Raw genomic sequence first — 27,098 nt, forward strand, 5'->3', positions numbered from 1 at the left:
CAATTATATGTTTCTTTATTCATTTTATTTATGTAAATTGCCTGCATATAACATTATTCAGTGAAAATGACTCGTCACAGGTGAGCTCCCTCTAAACTCTCAGCAGGGGTGAAGTCTTCTGTAACGTCTCTGCTGTAAGTGGAGCTTTCCTCTCACCTTCATCCAGAATTTAGTTGTACAATTTTTGTAGAAAGCATTTGTGTTTTTGAAGTCTGCATGCCTTATAGAAAATACCCTGTTCAGAAAGTGTATAGAACTTGCGTTAGGGTTCATGCTTTAAAGCAGTTCTTCGGACTGCTTGGAAATAGGACTGACAGTCTCACGCGCGTGGCCTCAAACTTGCACACAAATCAAATGTGATAGAGACAAAATATGAGTCCAGGAGTGCGGACGGGCCACGACTGAACTCAGCAGGTCAACCAATCCTTCACAGAGACAATGCATGTGCAATATTTCCATTCTTCGCCGTTATTTTAGTGTACTGCAGGTTTACACACTGTGCGTCTGCCACTGCAGTGTTGTGCTTTTGTCTGGTGCACCAGCAAACATTTTCCAGCCTTCAAATTGTCTCAAATTCAAGCCGAAACACATGCAATAATGCACTTCAATGAGAGTCAAGGCCCGCTCACACCAAAGGCGATAACTATTATAAAACTATTATATCATTGGAATCACTCTCAGGAGGATTTTAATGAATGATAAAATCATTGACAGCCAATCAGAATCCACTTGAGTTTAAATAGCTAACAAAACATAACTGCGCGTGCGCTTATAATAAACAGAACATGTGTGGATGCTAATATAGTTATCATTATAGTTATCTGTCTTGGTGTGAACGGGCCTCTAGGGGAAATTGATCATTATAATGCATAATTATAATGCAGATAAAACATACAATAGAATAGCTTAAAGAAACCAACACCGCGGGCCTTCGCCGTGGTTAAATACACAAGCGTTGCGTTTGGCTTCATATTTCTCGTAAGAGTCTTTGCATCGGGGTTCTAGTAAAGCTGCTGTTCTGTTATGGTTCGATTAAGAGGTTTGGCCTCCGGGTCGTTCGTTTGCGGTGGGACTGATGTGTACAATATATGGCTACTATTTCGTCCTTGAGGTACAGGGCGTTGAAAATCTGCACGACAAAGTTTATAAAGCTAAAATAGAGTATGTGTAGGCGTCGATAACGTGTGCGGTATAAATATACGGATTCTCATCTGTTTGTGCGTCTAACTTTGATCTACACATCAGCTCGGCTCTCTAGAGGGTCGTATTGCATGGATACTGCAAGGATATCTCTCCATGCAAGGGGAAAGAAGCTTGCCAGTCACTACACAGTCCTTGAGTCTGTTCAGAGCGGGGTTTCCCTCAAGGGTTCTCCTCTAAACGGTTGGCGGATCCATTGTTTGTCTCCGCCGGCTTCTCGCCGTCCTTCTCCGGGTCGTCCCGTGAGGTTTGGGTGGAGAAGGGGTCTGGCGTGTGTTGCCTGAGGTCGGGGCTGAGGAGAGGCAGGTGAGGGAGGAGTGGGCTCTCTTTTAATCGAGCGGACAGTTCTTTAGCGCTACAGGTGGGGGTGTTGGTCTCGTATATGTCGTGAAAGTTGTTGTAGTCGACTTCGTAGAAGCCCTTTTCCAGGGATAGCACCGGGGTGAAGCGGTAGCCCCACAGCACTTCCGAGTCCAGGTAGGAGCTGCGCGCCTGACACGTCATGCCTGGATACATGGAGGGAAATATGGGCGCAGACACACACACACACACATGCAGGTAAGACACATGAACACGTGCGCACGGTTATGTACATACACACACACAGACGCACAGAGGAAAGAAAAAGGGGAGAGAGGGAGAGAAAGAAATGATTTATGAGACAGGCTTTCAATGTTTACAGTAGCTGTACCGGTCAGATGATATTGGAGTTACACGTTTTTGCGGTGAGATATGGGCCGTATCAGTTCGTGAGCTGCGTTTCACACTACACTCACATTTTAGAGCCAAGAAAAGAAAAGAGTGTCTATCACATCACAACATCGCTTTATTTTTCTGTCTTTCAATCATTTTTATTTCAATGACACAATGTTCTCTTCTTTCTGTGATACAATTACATACTGTGGATATCAAATTCCACCAACATATTCATATGGGGGTAAGATGTGCCACTTTTTACTTGCTTTATGATGTCTTCTGGGCAACAGGGAATGGTGGTACGAATAATTAAATTAAAGGAATCTCACTTATATTTCAGGATTTTTGTTTTGAATTAGATTGTTAATTATTCTATTTTTTTTCCAAAATGTATTAATTCATGTATAATAAGCAAACAAAGAATGACATTCCACTGCGAGATAAATCATAATTCAAAGTGCGTATAGTAAATGAGTGAGTTATTTTGCACAGGAGTTCTGCGGTTCTCAGACTCGTCAGCAATTGTGGGTTTGTGCCCAAGGGAAGTGAAGTTTGTTTGTAAAGCGGATTGTTTTACATTTCCTTTCCTGAACGGTTTTGGGTGTGACATAATGTAGCATGAGTGGAAGCCAAAGGCATTACAGTGATCAAACGGCATATTTCATTTACTATTTGGTGCAGTGTGTGTCTTCAGTTACGGTTATTTGAAAACAGCTTGAAACAGAATTGTTGGCCCATATCACGAAGTTGTCATGTAAACCTGAGTTAATATGCTGTGTGCTTCCCACTTCCACATCCATCACGTCCACTTTTCATACACAGAAGACAGGATGCAAAACACAAAAAACAAAACCTCAAGATGATCATTATCTTTTCACGTGACCTCATACACACCCTCTAAAACAGCCAGAGGATGCCTAAATCCCTACATTTGTATGCATGTTTTGCGTCACCTCAGCAATTTATGTTTTGCCTTAATGCGATCAGAAACTCAAAATCATGCAGTACTTTTAGTGTAGACCTGTAATTACGGAAAAAGTCCAAGTTGTTAATCACTGCATTTATGTTTCTGCAAAACATTAAGAATAATACTAGACTAAAACCTCATGATTATAGGTATAATACTCAGTGATGTCAAATATTATAGATAAAACTGTAATTACAGATTATAGAGAACTAAACCACACCAGCGTATAAAGCCTACAGTGTCACAATCTACGTCAGTGGTTCTCAACTGGTGCGTCAAAACCCTAACATGGGTCGCAGGCCCATTATGAAAAGATCACTGAATGCTAACAGGAAATAAGTAATCAGAAATTAATAATATAATCATGCATTGGTAAAAAAAAGAAAAAAAAAAAGATAAAAGATTGGTGCATATTCATCTCTAAGATCTACAAGTACATTCTTACCTACTTTTGTATAAACAAACGTAGTACTGTGTTGGGTCGCCCCTTGATGTAAAATCTGGCTCATGAAGCAAAACCAATTGAAAACCACTGATCTACAATGTTGCATTGATTGAAACGTAAATGAACGTAACGCTCTGAGAGTCTCTGACTCCCCCTGCTTTTACTTCACATGTTTTAGAGCAGCAAGAGTGTGTGTAACTCATTTAGCATTGTAGTTTACTCTGTGTGTGTTTAAGTGAATGAGAAAGACATGGAGAGGGTGTGTTGATCTCAGTAACCTAGCAAAGGCCGGTTTCATGCGCGAAGATGCTTTTCAAATCTATAAATAAGGGCACAGCACCTCAAGGCCAGGAGTTCCTATGCCTATTTGTGGAGAACAACGGTGACACTGAAAGCTACTGACACATATGAGTACTATCATTTCTCCTCTGATAAGAAGCACCAATATAGGAGCTGCTGTTGCCATTTTCATCGTTTTGCTTTAACATACTACATTATGAATTATATTATAAATCTTTCTCTCTGTGTGCAAGGATTAGTACACATAATATTAAATGACATGTAACTCACCTGGGTTCAAATTTGTTCAAAAATATTGGTTAAGCACTTAGCACTTATCTTATAGTTCATGAGTGGCAAAGACATGAGAAGTGAAAACCACCGCCTTCAGAGGACGCCAGAATTCTCCACAGGTTTGTCTGAGCTTTAAATGAGAATCCAGCACTAATAGTCAGCGTTAAAATTTAAACTGTTCAAGCACACATCAATAACCTTTAAACTGCCTCCACAGTTGCTCCCTTAATCAACACACCACCTCATAAAGTCAGCCTTTAAAAATCTATATTAGTTATAGAACATTAATTCAAAGCAAGTTCTTTTCTGTGGGTTTGAGACTCATTAATAGCAAAATGAATGGAAAGTTAATGGGTTCTACTTAAAACACAGAGAGGCCTATATCTTAATGCCATCGGACATATTTAGTAGATGCTGGTTGCTTATGAGCACTCAATGGGCTGCTGTGTTTTAGCATTTATTATGCTGATGAGAAGACAAGCATTCAATGGCAGGTTATTTTTCTCTAATAGGTAATAAACCTGATTGATTTTAAGACATTTGTGATCTGCTTCTAAACTTTCTTTGTTAATTGTACTGCATAATAGCCAGCCCAGAAGCAATACCAATGACCAGTTTTAAATGTCCTATGTTGACATCAAGTACTAATATGTAGCGCTCCTTACGTGAAGCACACCGGAGTTTATTTATTTGAAAACATGCGGTAGAGCAGTCAGTTTGAACTATCTGATTTTTGCTAAAGAATTGTTTTTATAATCAACATTTCATAGCAATGCTTTTGTCTTCTCAGCAAATAATGTATGCAATGCTTCGAAAAGAAGGCATCTTAAGAGCTAACATAATCAAATTTAGCAAATGAAGCTTTAAAGGATTTGTTCACTTCAGAATAAAAACATTCTGATTATTTACTCACCCCCATGTCAAGATGTTCATGTCTTTCTTTCTTCAGTCGAAAAGAAATTAAGTTTTTTGAGAAAAACAATCCATAATTTGTCTCCATATAGTGACTTCAACGGTTGAAGGTCCAAATTGCCATTTCAATGCAGCTTCATAGGATCCCAGCTGAGAAACAAGAGTCTCATCTAGCCAAACTATCTGTCATTTTCAAAAAAATTAAATAAATGATATAATTTTTAACGACAACTTAACTTGCACGAGATGTGATGCGCCACACATTACGTAATCACGTTGAAAGGTCAAGCCCTACATTTTCTGCTTACGTCACGTTACCGCCTGACCTTTCCAACGTGATTACGTAATGAGTGGCGCATCACAGCTAGAGCAAGAGGAGTATTTGTGGTTTAAAAGTATATATATATTTTTATTTTTATTAGAAAATGGCCGAATAGTTTGGCCAGATAAGACCCTTATTCCTCAGCTGCCTATGAAGCTGCATTGAAACTGCAATTTGGACCTTCAACCCATTGATAAGCAATTAAAGTCCATTATGTGGATAAAAATCTGAAATGTTTTCCTCAAAAACCTTAATTTCTTTTCGACTGAAGAAAGAAAGACATGAACATCTTGGATGACATGGGGGTGAGTAGGAAATGTTTATTCTGAAATGAACTAATCCTTTAAACTGCTGCCTATGTAGTCAGCTCACAATAGCTTTTGGAACAGAGTGTCTCAAATATGTTTGCATGTCTTGTTCTGCAGTGTGATGAATCTTTCATCAGGGAAAAGCTGTTGTTCCCGATCGTATCGTTCAGGATCAAGCACATTTCTAAAATGAAAACTGCTTATGTAGCAACAATTATATGATGCAAATTACATCTGACTAACCCTCATTACAGTCTCGTCACGTTCATGCAAATTGCAAGCAGTACTCGAGAGACTTCCTATAGAACTCCTGACCCTCACTACTGGAAAAATAATAGACTAGACCAAAGCGGCTATCCATCATCTCTGACACATGCCAGGGCTGAATTAAAGCATTGCTAAATTTGACAAATCAGACACCTGGTTGTTTGTGACCTTATTACACTCACCAGGTCATTAGCTCTCTGTACTGCACATCTAAAAGAAGCCATCATCCCTCATTAGCAATGACTTCGATCTGGTCAGCGAGCCTATTTGTACAGGCTTATCCTGGCCAACAGCACCCTGATCTATACCTGGTGATCTGTCAAAGGCGTATAGACTTCAGTAGATCAAAGGCATCATAGCACATGGCTATTGACATGCGCTTACGTAGGCACATCTCTACAGTGGAAAGTGGAAAACATTTCAAAGTGACAGGAAGGTTGAGGAGACTGCTGATATGTCATATGGCGTCTAGGGCCCAGAGCAAGGTTAGTGTAAGATTAAATTCTTCCCATTAGATCCTTGGACAAATCAATCAATAAGAATTGCATGTTTGTGGTATAAAAACCTCCAAACATGCAAATTTTTGCATTAGGAATGCATGAAATCATACAATGCTTTTCACCTTTTCTTTGCTGAATCCTCATTGGTATTCACTGCAAAACAAGCAAAACAATTGGATGCCTTCACGGGGAAGCATGTATAATGAATTGGATTTAGATTAGCAGTGTAAGTTCTTTTTGGACAAAGGCCCAATAAGTAATTTGAATTGCAAACATTCACCTGATATATCTGATAAACCATGGGAAATGTTTCAGCCTGGGAATGAATCTGCAATTAGACAATACAGGCCTCTTTATTCCCCAAACAGTCCCAAGAATAAAGAAATCTTCTCAAATCAATATTGCACACAGTGTTCTGCAAGGTTAACCAAGTAGGTGAAGATCTCTAGATAAATCCATCCACGTTCATATATTCAGATGGCATATGTTTGCTGCTAAACTGGTGTTGCTTAACCTAGTGCAGACTGTTCCTAAATAATATTACATTGATTGCGTTAAGCAGACTATGACACATTTTTTAAGTAATGGATTAAAAATCAGATGGCCCTGAAAATTGAACAAACTGTCTCAGGACTGCTAAAATACTTCCCCATTATTAATAGCATTATTAATAATCAATCTGAATGCCACAACACCCTGGGCTCTTTGTTGTGTAATGTGTATTAGGCTATGTGCACACTGCAAGCCTTAATGCTCAGTCCTGATTTATTGATCAGATCCGATTTTTGTTTTGTTTGTTTGGCTGTTTACATTATTTTTTTAAATGTGGCCAATATCAGATTCGAGTGTTAATTGGTTACGGTCCTGAAGTGACCCGGATGCACAAAATAACGATAACGGCACGCAGCACACTGTCATACGGAAGTAAACACGGGGGTTACTGAAGTCAGCATTTACGTGTTTATTTATAAGGTTATGTGCCGCAGAAGCCAGCGAGCGATGTGCGCAGACGATAAGGAGGATGCAGACGAGGATGAGCAGAAAAAAGGTTTTCCTCAAGTTTTGCTTGTATAGAGCTGTCACTGTGATAAGTATGAGTATAACAGCTCACCATCCCATCAGCCCAGAATTGTGACGAATGTCGATCTAGAGTGACGTAAAAGTCGCATGAATTCCAATATGACTGTTTCAGACTGAGGTCACATTGCAAAACATCCAACCTACTTCTGATTTAGGACCCAACCCGATCTCATGAAATGCGTCTCTATAGCACGCATTGTATTTATTGTGCAATTTATACGCAGAATTTTTTTTTAATACATTTTTTACGTGCATATGATATGCACTGTAAACCCCTTGGGTACGATTAATAGTGTGGGGTATGTGCGTATTACATGCCATGAAGTGCGTTTCATATGCATGGGAATACTGCGTATCATACGCACGTAAAAACAAATTTTAACATAGAAATTGCATGATAAATACAATGCGTGCTATAGAGAGCGCATTTCATGAGATCATGCTGTAGGACCACATATAGAAGTGGCCCAAATCAGAATCGAAAAGATCATATTCCACAAGGTTTGCGCTGTCCTCACTGTTATAAAAAAATAATCAGATCTGAGCAAAAAAAAATCGGATTTGGGCCACTTTTGCCTGCAGTCTGAGCGTAGCCTACTGATGTCTTAAGGTATAATACTGTGCTCGCAAAGACATTTTAAAAGCAGTTTCCTCATTGAACTGCCTGACCGTTATTGAGTTTCACTGACCTAAGAACTGGAACAATGTTAATTAAAATGAAGAGTGGAAAAAGAAACTTTTTTTGCTCCAATAATCTTTCCAAAGGATCCCCTCCAGCAGAGTGGAACATACCCGGAGTACTTTCATCACCTTTCACCTCTTTCCACAACTCCAGCCTGGACAGGTTTGCAAGGACATGGCTAGCCAGACAACAAGAGGCTCTCAGACCCAACACAACTCATGTGTAGGAAATACAGCATCAATATCAAAACATTTATCTTCTTGTCAGTTTTTTGAATGTTATTTTGTGTAGTCAGCATACTAATGGAAGGGATGACTCAGCACTGTCAGCAAATGAATAATGCCGGAGCAGTTTTGTATATTTAAATGACTGACCTTTAAGTTTCTCACTTACCAACACAAATCATGGAAAATTCATTGAGGTCAACTGCTCTACAGAGCTTGGCAGTTAATGCACAACTTGCTCCTTGAAGCCATTCCAAATGACTGATAGTATAGAGGGTTAATGCAAAGCTTTATTTCTGCCATTTCTTACTCATGGAGAGTATGACACTTACAGGTCAAGAGTTGAATTGCTTGATGTCAAGGAGAACATACCTGTAGCTTCGACCATGCCCTCCAAGATGACGACAATCTCAAACTCTTCCTTTTCTATCTGTGCCCGGGACATCTCCCAGAAAGGACTCTTCTCGTTGATCTCGTGTGAGATAATGAGTGGCGACACCAGGAAGAGGCGATCGTCTCCTGTGTCAAAGCCAATGTTGATATCCGTCTGGTTGAGCGGAATGAACTCGCCCTCCTTGGTCTGCTGCGAACGAATGAGTTTGGCACGGATTGACGCTTCCACAATGTGGGAATTGCGCAGGTCGCCCACTCTGAACATCAGGCACATCTTGTTGTCCCTCACAGATATCACGGCCTTGTGGGAGAACATCAGCGTCTCTGCTCGGTTCTTGGGTTGCGAGATCTTTACGAACATGCAGCCCACCATCATGGCGTTGACAATGGACCCCAAGATGGCCTGTATCAGTAGAAGTATGATCCCTTCCGGGCACTTCTCCGTGATGACACGGTAGCCGTAGCCAATGGTGGTCTCAGTTTCAATGGAAAAGAGGAAAGCCGAGACAAAGCTGTTGAGGTTTTCCACACATGGGGTCCAGCCCTCCTCATCGCCGTGTAGGAGATCTCCTCGTATGAGTGCAATAAGCCACCACAAAAACCCAAAGAAGAGCCAGTTGACCACATAGACCAAGGTGAAAATAAAGAAACTGAGGCGCCAACGTAAGTCAACCAGTGTTGTGAAGAGGTCGCTGAGATAGCGATATGTCTCTTGAACGTTTCCATGATGGACATTGCACTTGCCGTCTTTCTGTACATAGCGCTGGCGGGGTTTCTTAACGGGATCTGAGATGAGGTGGGTGCGATCCGTAGGGATTTGTGATTCCCTCAGGTGCTTGGGGAGTTTCTTCACCTGCTGTAAGAGAGAGAGAAGGAACAAATTCATTCTTGGGTGACAGGATCAATGTGACATAGAAATCTTTGCTGAGCTTTTCCTTATAGAGTAAGGACCTGATTCAAAATAATGATGATAAAACTATATCAGCAAGTCTGAACCTGTAGACCTATATTAAGCATCAGTGTTAGGGAGTTCTAGGGAGACCGTTGGTTAGTTGAGGAATAATACATGGAGGATGTGATGCTTCCAACACGTCATATGGTGTTGCAATCTAGTCCCACCAGAATCATATAGCATATTTTGCATGCCAGGTCAGCAGCTCCCATCTGCCTCAGTCCTATCTCTTCACCAAGCTGCTATACGCCAGGCAATGACAGCCGTGGATCACATAGTTGCCAACATCAAGAGATACGTTCCCGCTGTTCCTTCCTAACAACGTACAGTAAGTGCTCTGATCTTTGCTACTGTCATGACATTTTCACAGTACGTCTCGGCACACACAGATTACTGCAACATTGTAAAAGCACTGGTGGCTTTTTCTTTTTTCTTATGCTGCTCTTTTCATCCCCATGACTCTCTTTCGCTCTCTATCTTTGGCCCCAGTCCATTTTTTGATTTTTTGTTCTACGACAGCTCAATGGGACACTTCCCCCATTGCCTTCCTCTTCCCTATGGGACACTGGCAAGCCCAGATAAGAATCCTTACCCCCCTCCCAATTCAACAGCACAGTGTCCTCCGCATGAGACAAGGACGCTTTGGCACATTGTCTCTCCATTTGTTGAAGATTGTACTTGGTTGTTAATTGAAACGTGGTATCATGTTAATGTGGTGGCAGCCAATTATAGGCAAGCCTTAAAGTGCTTATGAAAAAAACTGGCACAAACAGAGACCTCATGCTGCACACACACACACACACACACACACACACACACACACACACACACACACACACACACACACACACACACACACACACACACACACACACACACACACAGTCACACACACACACACACAGTCACACACACACACACACACACACACACACACACACACACACACACACACACACACACACACACACACACACACACACACACACACACACACACACACACACACACACCTGCGGCCCTCTATTCTCTGTAAAACAAAGCCAGATCTTGGGCAAAAAAGAAAAAAAGAAATAAAACAGACACTTTTTGTAAACATCGCAAAATAAATCTCTACAACAAGAGCCAATTTTCAGTATTTGGTGTGCTTCCAACTTTGTACTTCAAGATGGATATTACATTCAGTATTCATTTTAAAGAGCTTAAAAAATTAAAATATTTAGATTTTTAGATTATTACACAGATCTCTGAAATACATGATTGAGCACTGTGTTAACCAGCTATTTTATGTAATAACCATAACATAATGACCACTATACAATGACCTGAAAATTATAATATAAGAACAGCACAGCACACAATGCAGATTATTGATAATTGTTGCCTGAATTTTAGAGTTAATTACGTCCTTCACCCATTATTTAGTTCCCATGTTTTCAGCCTCCCACATTATTAATAAAAATAAATTTATTTGAAGGCCAAGGTCTTTTGATTTATTAATTATTCAAATATACTGAAAACATAAATAAATAACCATACTCTTATTTGTATTGTATAATAGCTGTATGGTTTGCATGCAGGTAGGCTGGGGGATCTTCTACAGTAGATGTTCATACACAACTAGTGAAGCTGACAGTGATATCGGGGCCGGCTGACCTCTCGTGGAGTCACTCCTATCTCCATGTCGTGGTCCATGTGGACGCGGGAATCTCCTGCCATCCTCAGCTTCGACTGCAAACCTGAAACAGACAGAGATAACTCAACAGAATAAAACAACATAAATCTCCCATGCTTATTGCTTAGTAAATAACCATGCACACCATATGATTTTAAACATGTTTTCTTGTGTGTAAAACTTTTAATTAGGGGAACACAATATTGAGTAGACCTTTAATGAATAGTCAATGAACCTAGGGATTTACTAGTCTGAGCATGGGCTAAGCCTTGATACATTATACCATTATTGCTTTTGGATGGACGAATGTCATTACATGGATTTATTGTGTCATATGGGAATATGGGATGGCTGGTTTTAGGATTACAGATTCACATGAGCAAACAAGGCTCATTCAAAACCAGGGTTAATCTGATCAGCTAATATCTCACTCACTGTCTCGCCCGCTCTCAATTAGGCGAGTAAACAGATTTATCATGTCAAACACCTCGGGAAAAGCTGTTCAGCCACGGCTGTTTGACTCTCTAATGGGCAAACAGAATAACTTAACCTGACTGCTCAGGTTCTCACATTAAATAGAGTGTATTTTTTAAACATGACATGACTGTATGGACGGAGCAAGACGCACACACACGGACACCTTTGGGAGAACATCTTCGTTGGTTACTTGAAGGATTAAATCAAAGCTCACAGGGGAGATGTACTTTCTGAGTGTGTGGATTGAGTTTAGTGTGTGCCTAAAACAGGCTCAGCTGTTCCCTGCTCCCTACAGACTGACTGCATCAGCACCGTCACGCCATCAAAGCTGCTGCCGTCTCCATCATCCAGTCGAGCTCTCCGCCACACGAACACAGAAGTTACGCCAGCCTGGGTGAGCACCTCTGCGTGCTCCTCGCTCCTGGCAGCTCGCTATCTCCATTCTGACACGTTTAGTGTTCACCTGTCAAATCTATTGAGCTACTCTCTGAGATGATACGGCCTGAACACAAAGTGCTGTAGGACAGAAAAAGATGATGTCCTGAATCCTTTTGATGAATCTTTTTTTAAATTAGCTATTTTATTGAGACTTTTCTGTAGTTAGAAGATCTGAACAATAAAAAAAACAACAACAAAAAAAAACAGTTTAAAGGACAATTTGGGCACATGCTGCTGTCCCGAGAATTTTAGGTTTATTTCGCTTTCGATACCGCGTCCGCGACTGCATAAGACTACAAAAAGCATACAAAACACCCCATTTCCGTTTCCCGCGGCGGAGTTATACCGTATCTCACACAGCGATTCCAATACAACTATGGAGTTGGACAAAAACTACGATAAAACTTGTTGGAATGCATCTTTTTCAGTGATTTTTGAGTGAGCATACCAGTGAACACCCCTGACCACTCGGTGAGTTTCACGTCTTTGTAAACGAAAGTTTAATGTGTTTTAGGAAGGAATGTTCCACTGCACATAGACAACCATTGTGGGGGTGGGGTGGGGGGGGGGGGGGGGGGGCGAAATAAACCTAAAATTCTCGGGACAGGAGCATGTGTCCAAATTTTAATCTTAACCGTTCTATTTCATCAGATAAGATCTGTAAACAGGGCTTTAAGTGTAAAATACCGAACTTGTCCTTTAAGCAAATGTAGTGCCTATGATTTGTACATACTGAATGAAATAATATGCAATTAAATGAAATTATATGGAATTAAATAGTTTAAGCAAATGGAGTGTCTATGATGCACTATGATTTTGCCTAAGTAAGATTTTTTTTTTCTGTCCGAAAATTTATTCCTAATCCTATCCCTACGCCTAAACCTAATCCTAGCCAGAACTTATCCCTATACACTGAGGAGCATCCCTGATTGTAAGCCAAAACTTGACATAAACGATTGTAATTTTCATTTATTCATTATTTTAATTCAATTTTTTAATTTTTTTTATGTTGTTCCAGGATCAACAAAGAGGTTCAACAAAAATCAAGTTCAACATGCCTTAACACAGGGGTGTGCGATCCGGCTCCTGGAGGGCCACTGAAGTTCATACACTGTAAAAAAAGATTAGTTGACTCAACTTAACTAAATCAAGTCATCTTGTTGCTTTGACTGAGTTAATTTGAGTCAACTTATAGTGTCAAGTTTATTACACTTCAAAACACGAATTGATGCATAAACTTGACACTATAAGTTGACTCAAATTAACTCAGTTAAAGCAACAAGATGACTTGACTTAGTTAAGTTGAGTCAACTAATCTTTTTTTTAGTGTAGGTTTAGGAGCAGAGCTTTACTGTACATTTTACTGTATTTTTTTGTTTCCGTTTACGGGCATTGTAATGGAAAACAGCATTTCTGTTAGTTTAACTTCCAGTTCAGATGTAATGACATGGTGCATTAAGCAATCATTCAGCTCTAGATCCTGGTCAGTCCCACACTGCACCTGTGCTCCCGTCGCTAATGTCACGCAGCTTTGTCTATGCTAATCGCGTACATAAGGTGACTAATGATAGCAAAAAATTGATCCCCGACATCATATCTGCAAGTCATGCTAGTCATGTTCACTCGCTAAGTGATCTGAAAGCTGTTTAGGATAATGTAATGTTAAGTAATGGCATACTTATATTTTCCACTTTAACACAAAAGAAAGAGAGTGAGATCCACAGAGAGAGAGAGAGAGAGAGAGAGAGAGAGAGAGAGAGAGAGAGAGAGAGAGAGAGAGAGAGAAGAGAGAGAGAGAGAGAGAGAGAGAGAGAGAGAATGCACTCTATTTAGGGGGATATTTTTCACATCCCCCATTGCTTAAAAAAAAAGACCTTAAAATAGGTATTGATCATCTAGGAGAGTAAATCAATGTAGAGTAATCAGGTGATCCGATGGACCCCGGGAGCAAATTACCACAAAATGCTGGTGCATATTTTTCTTCCATGCCCTGTAATGGCCACACACACACACAGTTTGAGCGCAGAGAAAATAACCCTCACAGTCGGGAATGAGATAATCAGCACCGCGTAGAGCTAAACACACACAACCTGGTGTTATATGCATTGGCCGACAGCTGATCTCGGACTAATTACTGCACCCTAGATAGAAAGCCTCTCGTAAAAGAGCTAAATTCAATTTGCACATTTACACACACTTTGTAATTTTACAGGAATTTGAAGGCCGGCCTCACTGGAGATTCGAGTCCTTTGTTTGACCCTTGTTCTTATTTGTCTAATTCCACTCCACTGCAGTTACATCACTCATCTCTATTTGCTCGCCCTGCTTGCGCGCAGATGGCACGTCAGAGCTGCCATCCACTCAGGAATACAGTGTTGACTGACAGGTCTGCAGTGAAAGGGCACACTGACGTGACCCGCATCCGAATGCACATGGAGAATACATCACAGCGTCCACGACGTTCTCTCCTCTGCCATTTCCACATTTTATGACAAAACGGTCCCTGTGCAGCTCCATGTGACTTTGATGGTTGCACGCCGGTGAAGTGAGCCAGAGCAGAGTCTGTTCCCTCCTGCTTATCTGGCGGTTCTGAGGAGGTAACAAGCTCCTTATCGAGCTCTTAGAGTAGCAATGCTTTTGTGATTTTGGAGTCTGGTTGCAAGCCAGATGGGGAATGCAGGAGAGAGAGAGAGAGAGAGAGAGAGAGAGAGAGAGAGAGAGAGAGAGGAGGAGGAGAGAGAGAGAGAGAGAGAGAGAGAGAGAGAGAGAGAGAGAGAGAGAGAGAGGAGGAGGAGGAGGAGGAGAGAGAGAGAGAGAGAGAGAGAGAGAGAGAGGAGGAGGAGGAGGAGAGAGAGAGAGAGAGAGAGAGAGAGAGAGAGAGAAGACACAACACTGTAAAAAATGATTGTGATTTTAACGGTAAAAGACTGTAATGCTACAGTTAAAAACTGTTAATTTGTTAACAGAAAGTTTCCTTACTATATACGGTAAATAACTGTGATAGATCTAATGGTACATTTAATGTAATTGTACTGTAAAATACCGTTAAGTTTTTGAAAGTGAAAAAACAACAACTCATTGTATAATTTACAGTGAAAAACCATAAATTGACATTCCCACAATTCCCTGCATGACACTTCAAATTTGATATATTTTTTTGGAAATCATTGTTTCTTCATAGTTTTCTTATTTTTTTTCTAATCAGTTATGTACATTAGGATTTTATGTTACATTTAATGTTGTTAAATTAATGTTCATTTTTTTAATTTCATGTGTGTTGCCATGATGGTGTTTAATGTTTGTGTGAATGACACTGTGCAGCTTCAATATATTAGTGTTAACTGTGAATTTTCAGTTAAGTCTGTTAAACCTTAAATGTTGCTGCCGTATTTTATACGGTACATTTCTGGCAACCACAGCTGCCGGTATTTTACCGTAAATTTAACAGATATTTTTTTACAGTGAAGCTTATGTTCAACGATTCTGGTTTTACAAGTCAATTACCGATTCTACCGATACTTTCAAGAAATAAATATTTGAGGAAAAAAAGCAATTCCAATGCATGAACATTGCAATAATAAATAACGTTGCAATAATAAATAAATGCAAAAACGTTTGTATTAAAGGTGTTTACAGACATTTTAAAGACTAATAACACTAAGCAATTCTAAAACCAAACTATGGTTACATATTTCATCCGTTCTGTTTTTATAAAACAGTATGTTTCAATCTCTTATACAATACGTTGTCATGAACAACCAGCAGTTACTGATTTAAATCTCCACATTTGTGAGCTGTGGGCCTGTGTATTTGATAAATTCACACCAAACAAGTAGCGACTCATAAGATTCACTGATTCATGAATCGGCACTGGGCTGTATGTTTTTGATTCACTAAAAAGAACTGATTCATAAGAGTCATTTGTCAAAGAATCAGATTATGCGTTTGATTCACCAAAAGTAACTGTTTTATCAGAGTCATATGTTCAGGAATATGACTGATGTGCTGTGTGTTAAATAATTAAAATGAACCGAATGAATCATTCGTTCAGGAATCGTTCTAACTCAAAGTTCTGCATCACTGGATCAAAACATGTGACATCTGTTATTGGAAACTTATTCTGGTGAGATTTTTATATGGCGAAGAATGCTGGCTTTTTAAAAAAATGTTATAGTTTGGGAATAGGACTACACTGATTGTTCTGTGTGTTTTTGAATAATTAAAATGAACCGAATGAATCATTTGTTCAGGAATCATACTTTTCAGTAGCAGTGTTCAGAAGAGAGTTCACATGCGACATCTGTCAATGGAAACTTATTCTGGCGAGATATTTATATGGTGGAGAATGCAGGCTTAAAAAAAAGGAAAAATAAAGTCCGCTCTCGTATTCTCTGTCCTTTCGGACCGGCATCAATATCTCTAAGTGGCTGAAATGATGTTTGTACAGCAGCAGTTTTGTCTGTCAGACTGCTTTAATTGCACTGGGAAAAAATCTGCTGCACAATTTGTCGACATCAGCTTCTTTTCCCTCTGAAAGGTGATCTCTTCCCCGTGAGTGAGACACTCCAGGCGTGCACTCGTATCAATACTAATTAGTGTTTGAATGGCAGGGTTTAGCGGGAGGATTCAGCTGCTGTCACACACACACACACACACACACACCCCTTCATCATCATCGCCTCTTACAGCAGATCAGCGCAACACGCAGGGAAACACTTCATCCGCTAGACCTGCAGATTCATCATCAGACTGCAGGGCTGTTAAAACCTCCCTAAACAAACTGGACCAGCTGCTTTATGGCAAAGAGAGACGTTTCCTGCAATGTCTGGGGAATGAATGACCCACGTGTGTGTGTGTCAACAACACACTGCAGTACCAGTGATGTCCAACAACCCGATCGACTCAAACACATGGGAGAGCAATGCCTGCTGGAGGAGGGATGAAGCTCACACTGCGGCGGTGCGCTTTACTACTCGAGATGAGTTCATTCATCCATGTCCTGCAGTCAGGGCTTGCGCTTTTTGCTCTCTTCCCTTTTCATTTCGTAGGAGTAAGCAATTCTGAAGAGTCATCAAAACAAACAGAGCAAGCCAGACTTTTGATTGGTGGAGACATCGTAGAGCTTCCTCTTTCGACTCTTCAACATCGCATTTCTGTAGCAGTCCCTGTGCAAATCACGGCTGCCTACACACTTAATAAGGACTTCTGTAGAAGAGGAAATGTAAAAATTCATGGGAATGCCCTGCAACATCACAGTGAAGCTATAATGCGTTAAAAAATCCTGTTTTTTCGTAATAATGGCACTGTAACAAGCACATTTTACACTGTAAAAAAGTAACGAAATGTGAGTTAGTTGAAGCAACATAAAAACCCATGCAAGAACACACAACTAGTCAAACACAGTTGCTGGAACAAATAATTTCATAATTAACTCATATTAAGCTGTCAATCTTTAAAGGGGAGCCAGGAAAGTATTATAAAAGTCGTCCATTTGACTTCTGTGCTCTATTCCAGGTTTTCAGAAGCCATATGTGACCCTGGATCACAAACCCAGTCTGGAGGCGCACTAGCCTGGGAAAACCCAGACCACTTCCGGCAAATTTAGATTTGCTCTGCAAGTGGGTCTGGCAAAGAGCCCATTGAAACCCATTTCCAATCCGCCGAAATCGCGGCACCAATCAGAAACGTTTTACACGATGACGACAGAGCAGAGACGGTGACGCAGATTTTGTACATTACAGACATGGATGCCGCCGTGGAACATCACAACATCACTCGTTCGAATCAGCTATCGCGTCTGTTTCAAGCGATTTAAAATGGTCATTTTCGTTAACACAAACAGAGAATTGCTGAGAGTCTCGAGATGTTTCTCCGTCGCTCTGCATACGTCATGTCATTCATCGCTCTGATTGGTTTTAGATCTATCCGACGTCCGTTGGTGACGCCCCTGTGGAAATGAATTGTCTATGGAGCTTTGCCAGACCCTTACTCAGTTACAACTGAGAGGGTCTGGGTTTTCCCAGGCTAGAGGCGCACGGGTATATCTGTGGAAATAGCCAACTATACATTGTGTGGGTCAAAATTATCAATTTTTCTTTTATGCCAAAAATCATTAGGATATTAAGATCATGTTCCATGAAGATATTTTGTAAATTTCCTACCGTAAATATACTGTATATGATATTTCACAATCGTGAACATAAATGCACAACTTTAAATGAGATTTTCTCAATCTTTCGATTTTTTTGCACCCTCAGATTTCAGATTTTCAATAGTTGTGTCTCGACCAAATATTGTCCTATCCTAACAAACCATACATCAATTGGAAGCTTATTTACTCAGCTTTCAGGTTATGTATAAATCTCATGTGATTCATGACCCATGTGACTGGTTTTGTGGACCAGGGTCACATATGATAACTATATGGAAAATGTTTTATCGAAAAATGTAAAATATAGTTTGTAATGGAAAATATTGATGATACTTTTGCATCCTTTTTTGAAGCTCAAAAGCTTACAATCTATAGTCTATGGTGAGCGGGAGAGGAGATGTTCGGTTCACTTAGTTTTGTCGTGGCCACGAGATATTAATTTGTGGAAACGTGATAATAAGTCGTGGGAACGACATCCTCAGGTCATGGATGTAAAGTTGTAGCCTTGAGATCATATGTTGAGAGAACATTATTTTCTTGTGGCCACGACTTCATATGTTGAATGAACAACATCTATTTCTCGTGTCCACCACGAGTTAAATGCGTAAACAACCTACGTGACCATAGCAATCTGGAATTATTAGAATGGATAGGCCTATAAGAAGATTTATTTTTAATTAAGAAAAAGTGAGGAATTAAGAAATTATTATATTAACATGTTGCCTATTATATTGCACCCGATGTTGCATATAGACTAGACATTAATATATTAATATAATAATTTCATAATTCCACCCTTATTTTGTCATTCTTAATTAAAAATAATTCTTATTATAGGCCTATTCATTTCTAATTCTTCCAGGTTGCTATGGTCACGCAGGTTGTTTACGCATTTAACTCGTGGCCATGAGAAAGATGACGTGATTCACATCGCGTGGCCACGACTTTACCTCGAATAAATTATCTCGCAACCACGACTTATTATCACGTTCCCACGAGTTAAAATAACGTTCCCACGAATGAATATCTCGTGGCCACTATACAACTAAGTGAACAGAACATGTCCCCTCCCGCTCACCGTACTAGTCCTCTTGCATTGAGATTGCATTAAAAAGAATGACAGCACGATTTTGTGTCTCACAGAAAAATAAATTCATATAGATTTGCGATGATTTGAGGGTGAGTAAATTATGATAAAAAGTAGATTTTTGGATGAACCGTCCCTTTAAAAACGGATTTCCCCAAACTGGAGGGATCTTCATGGGGTTATGTTTTAAATCCTAACACATAAAGCTGAAATAATTTAAGTTGAAATATTACACTTACTAGAAAAAAAATATAAAGTTGATTTGTTAACCTGAATATAATGAGAACCACAAACATGCAAATGTGGACCTAAAAACAAAGTCTACTTTATGAGAGATTGGAACATACCCTGCGTTCGGACACTTCGTCAATGTCCTCGTTGCAGCGTCGTGTGAGTGCGAATGCGCGCGCACACACACACACACACACACACACACACACACACACACACACACACACACACACACACACACACACACACACACACACACACACAGCGGATGATGGCTCGGCTGTCTATATCTGAAACTGTTATGACACTTTGAGGTTAGTCGGGGCAAACGAGTTAAAATGCCCCTGGAACGAACAGCATCCAGCGCGGCTCGCTGCCAGCTCCACATTCACTCGCCTGCGTGTGTGTGTTCAGCCGTGCAAGTGTGTATTAGTGTCCCTATCGCTCTGAATGACACCAAGCCTTCAAGAAGACATCCTGTCCACACTAAGGACAATTAGCCTAATGAAAGGAGTGCGTCTCGGAGAGAGCGTCCTATCAGTGACAGGAATAGCAGTGGCTGAAACTAAGCCGGCACTGGCGCCATGACAGCGACCTTCCTCGCCGTCCCACACCAACACAAGTGATGCTTCGGGAAGTTCACATCGGCGGCCAGATCACACCCACTCCAAAAGGCTTTATAGGGTGTGCATGAATGCATACATCCCTGGTCCAATGACACTCACTCAAGAGTGCTAACAAGGCCGTGCTCTCTAGGCGGTCCCGACTGGATGTGTACGTGTGTGTTTGCTGGGGGTGGGTTGTGTTAAGTAGAGAACAGGCTCTCCGACACTCTCTCCTGTGTTTATCAGATGGCCTGTCAGCTCCCTGAAGTGATTTGCAGCATCGGCTCTGCCAAAGTGAGCGCCGTGTCCAACTGCCCTAATTAGCATTCCTCCATCACTGAATCACTGCCTCAACAAGGCCACTTAAAACACCTTAAGTCCGACTCTGTCAATAAATGGTGCGCGAACGGAAAATGCTAAATCCTTTTCTTTTGGGAACACTTGTAATCCAGTGATAATGGACTGGGATCTCTGGGGAATCTCTGGGAAATATTCAAAATGTCAGCACACGTGAAATGATTGGTGCGGCGCGTTCACTCGCCGCCTGAAGACAGACCATCTGTTCTGCACAAACACACTGTAAATCAGAGTTCACCGTACTGGAAATCAAAGCTCGTATTCCCTATGCCGAGCAAGGAGTGACTATACCATGCAATCTGTTTGGATTTCCACTCACGGTTCAATAACAAATAACAGTATCGACGATAAAGTAAAAAACTTATTTTTTAGAAATCTATGCCTCATTATACACAAAGGGCCTGATTTACTAAACAGGGCAAATTAGCTTGAGAGCGCAATCCCATAAAAGCGCCAATGGGGGTGGAAAGTTCTGCGCTTGATTTACTGGCGTAAATAAAAGAACACAGACACAGCCGGATCATTTCCATAATGACCAACGCAATCTATCAAGAGCAGCGGAAATTAGTGACTGGTGTAAGACGTGCTTTTTTTGGCGGTAAATAATGGCGCAAATACCAGTAAATTGACTAGCGCAAACCTTAGTAAATCACCTTGCTTGATTCGTTTAAACACTCTCCTCCCATACATTTTTGCATCTGACCTCCTATGCATTTGTAGGAGTACATTTGTTGTAGTTTGTGTTTCCCTTTCAGACGCAACAATGTATGGGAGGAGAGTGTTTAGACGAATCGAGCAAGGTGATTTATGGTTTGCGCTAAAAATAAAGCCTATTTAGTGCTAATGTTTCACTGCATGTCTTTAGTAAATCTAAACAGCATTTTTTTAATGCCAAAAATAGGGTTTGTGCTGGCACAAGGTGTTCGTAAATCTGGCCCTAAAGGATGTATTGATTTATTGGTAAAGTAAAAAAAAAAAAACTTTTACAAAAATGTATTATTTCTAAATATTTAATTAATCAGTATCTTTAGTCAAGTCAAGTCATCTTCATTTATATAGCGCTTTTAACAATGTAGATTGTTTCAAAGCGGCTATACAGAGATAAACAGATAATTTAAGGTAACAGATTGTTTTGGCTTTTTAGCGGTTCATGTATAATGTTATTTTCCAGCTAAAATTAGTTTTGCTTGATTCACTTCCGTCGAAAGATAATTAGTTATTAAATTAGAGACCGCTAAGACGACACCGTTCTCTCTACACAGACTTTAAACGCGAACCTGTGAGAAACGCTGATGGTGCTCACGTGCGCATCAAGAATTAATTCTATAGTTATGTGCATTTGAATATATGTGCGCATGTTTGTAATTCTCTACAAACCAAGCCTTAACAAACTACTTGTCCTGCATATAAATTTGATACAGAATTTTTACACAATTTTACTTTACTGACCCTATCTTGTAACAAAAAGATGATTTTTTTTTTTTTGCGGGTACAATCCAGTCATCTCACTGGGAATTTACACGATTGGGAATTTTGCGTGAGGGAAACTGAAAATGCCTGAAACTCTTCGGTCTTTAAAAGCACCACAGAACAAAAGTCTGACATTTCTAATGTTGCAACAATGCCCTGAGTATATGGAGCTTCATCGATCTGACATTGATCACCTTCTTGACTCCTGAATGACTGATACACACACACACACACACACACACACACACACACGTTTGTATGACGCGAGGACATTCATTGATATAATGCAATCCCTAACCTCATCCCAACTCCAACCTTAACCGTCAATGGTCCTTTAAAGGGCTGTCAGAAATTGAGGTCCTCACTCTGATGGTTTAAAACTCAAACTGGTCCTCACGAAGATAACCATACAAGCACACACACGCACACACATACACACTGCAGTCTTTCACGGCCAAAGATGTCCTATTTGTTGCAGAGATTGGATGCAGCTAAAATAAAGCGTCTGGCAAACTTTTGATTGTGTTTGTTGTGATATTTCTCCAAGCACATCTTTTCATGCTTATAAATCAATACCTGCTATATTTAGCGAAGGCTTGAGCTTGTTTTCCTTCAGATACACATCAGATGTTCAGATGCATCTCTGATTAGTTTGCGTGAGTGTGTCGTGTGCATGCAGAAACGAGGCCTGAATGTGACGATAAATCTGCCGTTTAGCCACGCCTCTTGTTCCTTCATCTTGCCTTTTCATTATCTGTGATGTCTGCTTTTATTGCACGCTGTCAGTTTCACACAGGCACACACAGCCGTGTTTACGAGGCAGGAGGTGGAGGAATGATTCTCTGTTACGGCACGGCACGGAGCCGATCGTCTGTTTTACGAGTGCCGTATTACTTCCCAGTGTGTTGCTCACGTCAGCTCTATATGTCACAGAACTGCGCTGACAGGCTGGAGTGTAAAGAGAAGATCTACATTCAAATGTGATTCTGCTTTCACGTATTTGAGAATTACCATAACTTCTACGCTGAGCTGTTCGCATCCTCAGACTCAGAAATGATTCGTTTCCATGGCAACACTCACAACACCGAAAGAGCTTCAAAGTACCTAATCACTCAATTAATTCTCTGTAATTCATACCTTTATATTCTCGTGCAAAAACAGTGGAGGAACAAAAGTAAAAGTGGTTATAATACCTTTTAAATGTCATTCGTGTGTTTTTACATGTGCAGGAGAAGCTGAAGCTTTCATAAAAGTCCAACTTGATATGTCTGATAATGATAAAGAACTATTTCTCATTTGAGCAAAGTTACTTGCACAGTTTCATGTCTTTTATTTTATTATGTCTTAAAGTTCATGTCTTTTATTTCTTGGTTTATTTGTGTATTCTAGTCTTTCATTGCAAGTCGTGTCTGATTTGTTCAGGTTAAATTAGATTTGTTAGCTCAATATTTTTTATGTATAAGTTGTTATAATTATGTATTTTATGTATTGTCAAGAGAGTTTATTTGTATCAGAATATCATGAGGTAGAACTAAATACAAATACATAAGAGAAAATATTTTCACTTTTATGTTGCCTTTCCCCCCCCAATTTATTTCCCAATATTTTCTAGAAGATTTCTTGCCTTGTTACTTTCTATAATCAAAATGTTATATGCAAAACACTGTTTTGACAATGTTGTTGGTATAATACGTTATCAATTTGTCTTCAATATCAATATCCATCCTTAAAATCCTTTGTAATATCTCTTTAACAAACGTTATTTCCTCAATGACATCATCTGTCAGGAAGTGACATCAGTTGATGTGAAACAGCCAAAACAAACATCAGTAACATTATGAACATTAGTAAATTCAATTGATTAAATTAATTCGGTGATATTCTGTAGTATTAGTTGTTATACTGTATCTGCAAAACGCTGTAAGAATTTGAATTTGTGAGCATTGACTTTAGCTCTGTATTTCCATTCTGTTTATTTTCTCGCCATTATTTAAAGAATCAAGCTGTAATTAATAAAGTTGAATTACCTGGGCAAAGTTGAAAAAGCACAGCATAAGATGAATGACCCACCGTAAGATTTAATTTAAAGACCTGTCCTTTAAACCGCTAGACTTTCAAAGCGTACGGATCAATGCAGGAACCAGAAGTCCTCTCAAACGGCAGCAGACATGAACATATTAGAAGAATGTATTAGACAGAAGTCTGATCTAATTATGAACGAGGAGATTGAGAACTCTTCTGCTCGGATCTCACCGAACACAATACACATGGAGCGCGTACTTTGGGAGCAAATGTGGTGCAACTTATTTCTATTTGATGCACGTCCACACACACATCAACACAAACACAGTTGTGTGCAAAATCAGTTTCTTTCAAGGTAAGCCAGTCTCAGTTGGGACTTGCACAAATGTGAAGTGTAAGATCACTCTGACTTTTCAAGCACAATTAGCCTGACCATGACTTCGGAGAAGCGTATTTCTGCTGCATGGTCAGGATTGTGTTTTCTGGGCTCACTTTGCTGAATATGTTATGCCCAGTTCTGAAGGAATATATTTGAATTTAAATCGTGTCATTATGCACTCATCCTCCTCATGCCATTCCAGAGACGTGGCTTCTTTCATGGAACAACACATTAAACTAAAATGATAAATAAAGCATTAAAAAACAAACTGGTCTTGCATTTAAAATTTTGGGGAATTTAAATTCTGTCATTATAATCTCATTCCAAATCTATATGACTTTTTTTTTATGGAACAACAAGTTAGACAGTTTACAAAAAGCCTCAAGCTTCTAAAAGAACACAAAAGCATTATAATAAATTGTCTACATGACATGCACTATATTCTGAAGCCATAAAATAGTCAACAAATGTAATCCCACATTAATTATAGTTGCACTATAATTTCTCATTTTGCAATTCACAGACAAATAAAGTCATACTAGTTTGAGTCAGTAGATAATTCTTCAGTAATTCACACTAGAACAATTGGCAGAAAGTAATTGAGTAAGCCTTTGGTGTGTGTGTGTGTGTGTGTGTGTGTGACGCAGCTGTTTTGCTCAGAGTTTAGGGAATTCTCGTGAAGTCAAAGAGGTCAAAGGTCACTCCATCAGAATCAACTGTGCCATGGCGACCAGCGACTTAAATGATGCGCAAACTCTGGCAAACACTGACAGTTCTGCAAATGGATTAGGCTGAACACTCCTTACTGCATTTATGTGCTTATGTGTGTGTGTGTGTGTGTGTGTGTGTGTGTGTGTGTGTGTGTGTGTGTGTGTGTGTGTGTGTTGATCAGGCTTTGGTCAGGTTGATCAGGGAACAAATATCCCCACGAGGATAGTAAAAACTAAAATCACTCCCATTTCTGAGCAACAGCCAACAATCCCCACGGGGAAAACTGCTTAAACATACTATGTCTTAAGGAGTGCGAGTTAAGTTTAAGCGTATAAGGTTCGAGGACACACAATTTGCATAATGTTTGTGTTTCTAGTAACTCCATGTATATTTAAACATGACATGAGTGAACGTAAAGTGAAACCGCACAGCACACTTTACACATTAGCTATGCAAGCTGCAAGCAAACTATGAAAAATTCACAATCTCGCACTCATTCCCTGTCCTTGAAACCCCGATCGAGCTGGCTTTTATAATCTTCCCTTTATCGAGCAGCGCTCGCTTTGTTCCCTGAGTTATCTGGAGACTCTGAGTGTGACAGGACCAGAGAGGCTAGACGGAGGGAAATCTCAGTTTGCAGTGTCAGCCCGAGGCGAGAGGACTAACACCCCTGTAACCAAGAATCAGAGAGAATCGATACGACTCCCGCCGACAGACATTCACCAGGTTCTCCTCTAGAAAGTGTGCGCTCGCCGCATACACACGCACGTGAACGCACACGCAAACGCACACGTGCATGCACTCACATGCAAGTTCTCCTGCAATGCAACTGGCAAGGCTTGCGAAACTCCTGCAATGCACTAAAACACGTGCTCGCTCTCTAACCCGGGAGCGCTGGGGAAACACACAGCGTCGCGTGCTGGAAGGCGTTTAGATCCATGGCAGTGTGGGTGAGGAGCGAACGCTCGGCGTCTCAACGGGACAGGGGTCGCCGATGGGGTAATCCTGTGATCCCCGCCGGCTCTCTGTTCCTCTCAGCATGCAGATCCTTCTCAAGAGGCACGAGGATATCGAGACCCCGTTCAATCTCCCTCTATTCTCTCGCTCCGCTCAGACTTACCTTCATCGGAGCGCAGGGGTTTCTGTGCGGTGTCATGTTAGGGCATCTGCGCTCTCTTCTGACTCCAGCTCTGATGTGCTCATCTCAACTGCCTCACTGACTCGACACACACAGCGCTCCACCACCTCCTTACCTCGCTCTCCTGGAGGATGCGAGCGAGAGAGCGAGAGAGAGAGAGAGAGCGCGCGCGAGAGAGAGAGAGAGAGGGATGTGAAAGTGAGCATGAGAGGATGTTTCCTCCCCCACATCCCCCTGTTCCTCCGTCTCCCCGCGCAGGATTTGTCCTTTCGTGTGTGTGTGTGTGTGTGTGTGGAAGCATCCTAGTGCGTGATGAGTTGGATTCTGCAGGCTGAGGTTTACGCAACTGCGTGAAAACGAGACGAGGGAGAGAAGGAATCGTGCTAGATGTGCCGGATAATCAATTCCTCTCTTCTTTTTTTTGTGCTTAAGAACAGCCTGAGGGTGAGATTCACCACAGCACAGTTCTGGAAGATACTGTACAGAAGCCGAGAGGAGGGGCAGGACTGATTGAGAGTGTGTTGCGAGAGAGATAAAGTTGGACGTTTACTCTGCAAGGTCGTCAGATCGAGGCGAGCAGATGTTTCGGGATGGCAGGGAGCACTACAGCAAGGTTAAACATGAGGCCGTCTCCCCACGCACTTCCAACATGCGAGTGGACTCTGATTTATGACTCTGCAGTCTCATGCAGTCACACACGACATAAAACACATCATGTCCTGTCTCCGCCCAACGCCAGGAGATTCTGCAGCTTCTATTGGAAGTAAAACTGCCTACGCATGTGTTTCAGTGCAGGCACCAGCGGGATGCCCTTTACGCCAACGTGACCCAACACT

General features: G+C 40.7%; 1 protein-coding gene across 1 annotated transcript; it reads right to left on the reverse strand.

The window, feature by feature from the left end:
- kcnj5 (potassium inwardly rectifying channel subfamily J member 5) lies at positions 1 to 26,379 on the reverse strand. Its single transcript, XM_079621780.1, has 4 exons — positions 26,245 to 26,379; positions 11,178 to 11,260; positions 8,549 to 9,425; positions 1 to 1,706 (listed from the first exon to the last, which is right to left on the reverse strand). Exons 2-4 carry the CDS (start codon positions 11,238 to 11,240, stop codon positions 1,363 to 1,365), a joined length of 1,284 nt encoding a protein of 427 aa, XP_079477906.1. The 5' UTR covers positions 11,241 to 11,260; positions 26,245 to 26,379; the 3' UTR covers positions 1 to 1,362.
- Positions 26,380 to 27,098: the final 719 nt, after the last annotated feature.

This window comes from Phoxinus phoxinus (genome assembly GCF_949152265.1).
Source record: "Phoxinus phoxinus genome assembly, chromosome: 8".
In the NCBI taxonomy this organism is placed as follows: domain Eukaryota; kingdom Metazoa; phylum Chordata; class Actinopteri; order Cypriniformes; family Leuciscidae; genus Phoxinus; species Phoxinus phoxinus.

What these genes read in the sequence shown, in the direction of transcription:
- kcnj5 (XM_079621780.1), bottom strand. Translation starts at nt 11,240, where the DNA reads ATGGCAGGAGATTCCCGCGTCCACATGGACCACGACATGGAGATAGGA. An exon ending in TAGGAGTGACTCCACGAGAG is followed by an intron (nt 9,426 to 11,177) that starts GTCAGCCGGCCC and finishes TCTCTCTTACAG; the next exon opens with CAGGTGAAGAAACTCCCCAA. An exon ending in GGGCATGGTCGAAGCTACAG is followed by an intron (nt 1,707 to 8,548) that starts GTATGTTCTCCT and finishes CCATGTATCCAG; the next exon opens with GCATGACGTGTCAGGCGCGC.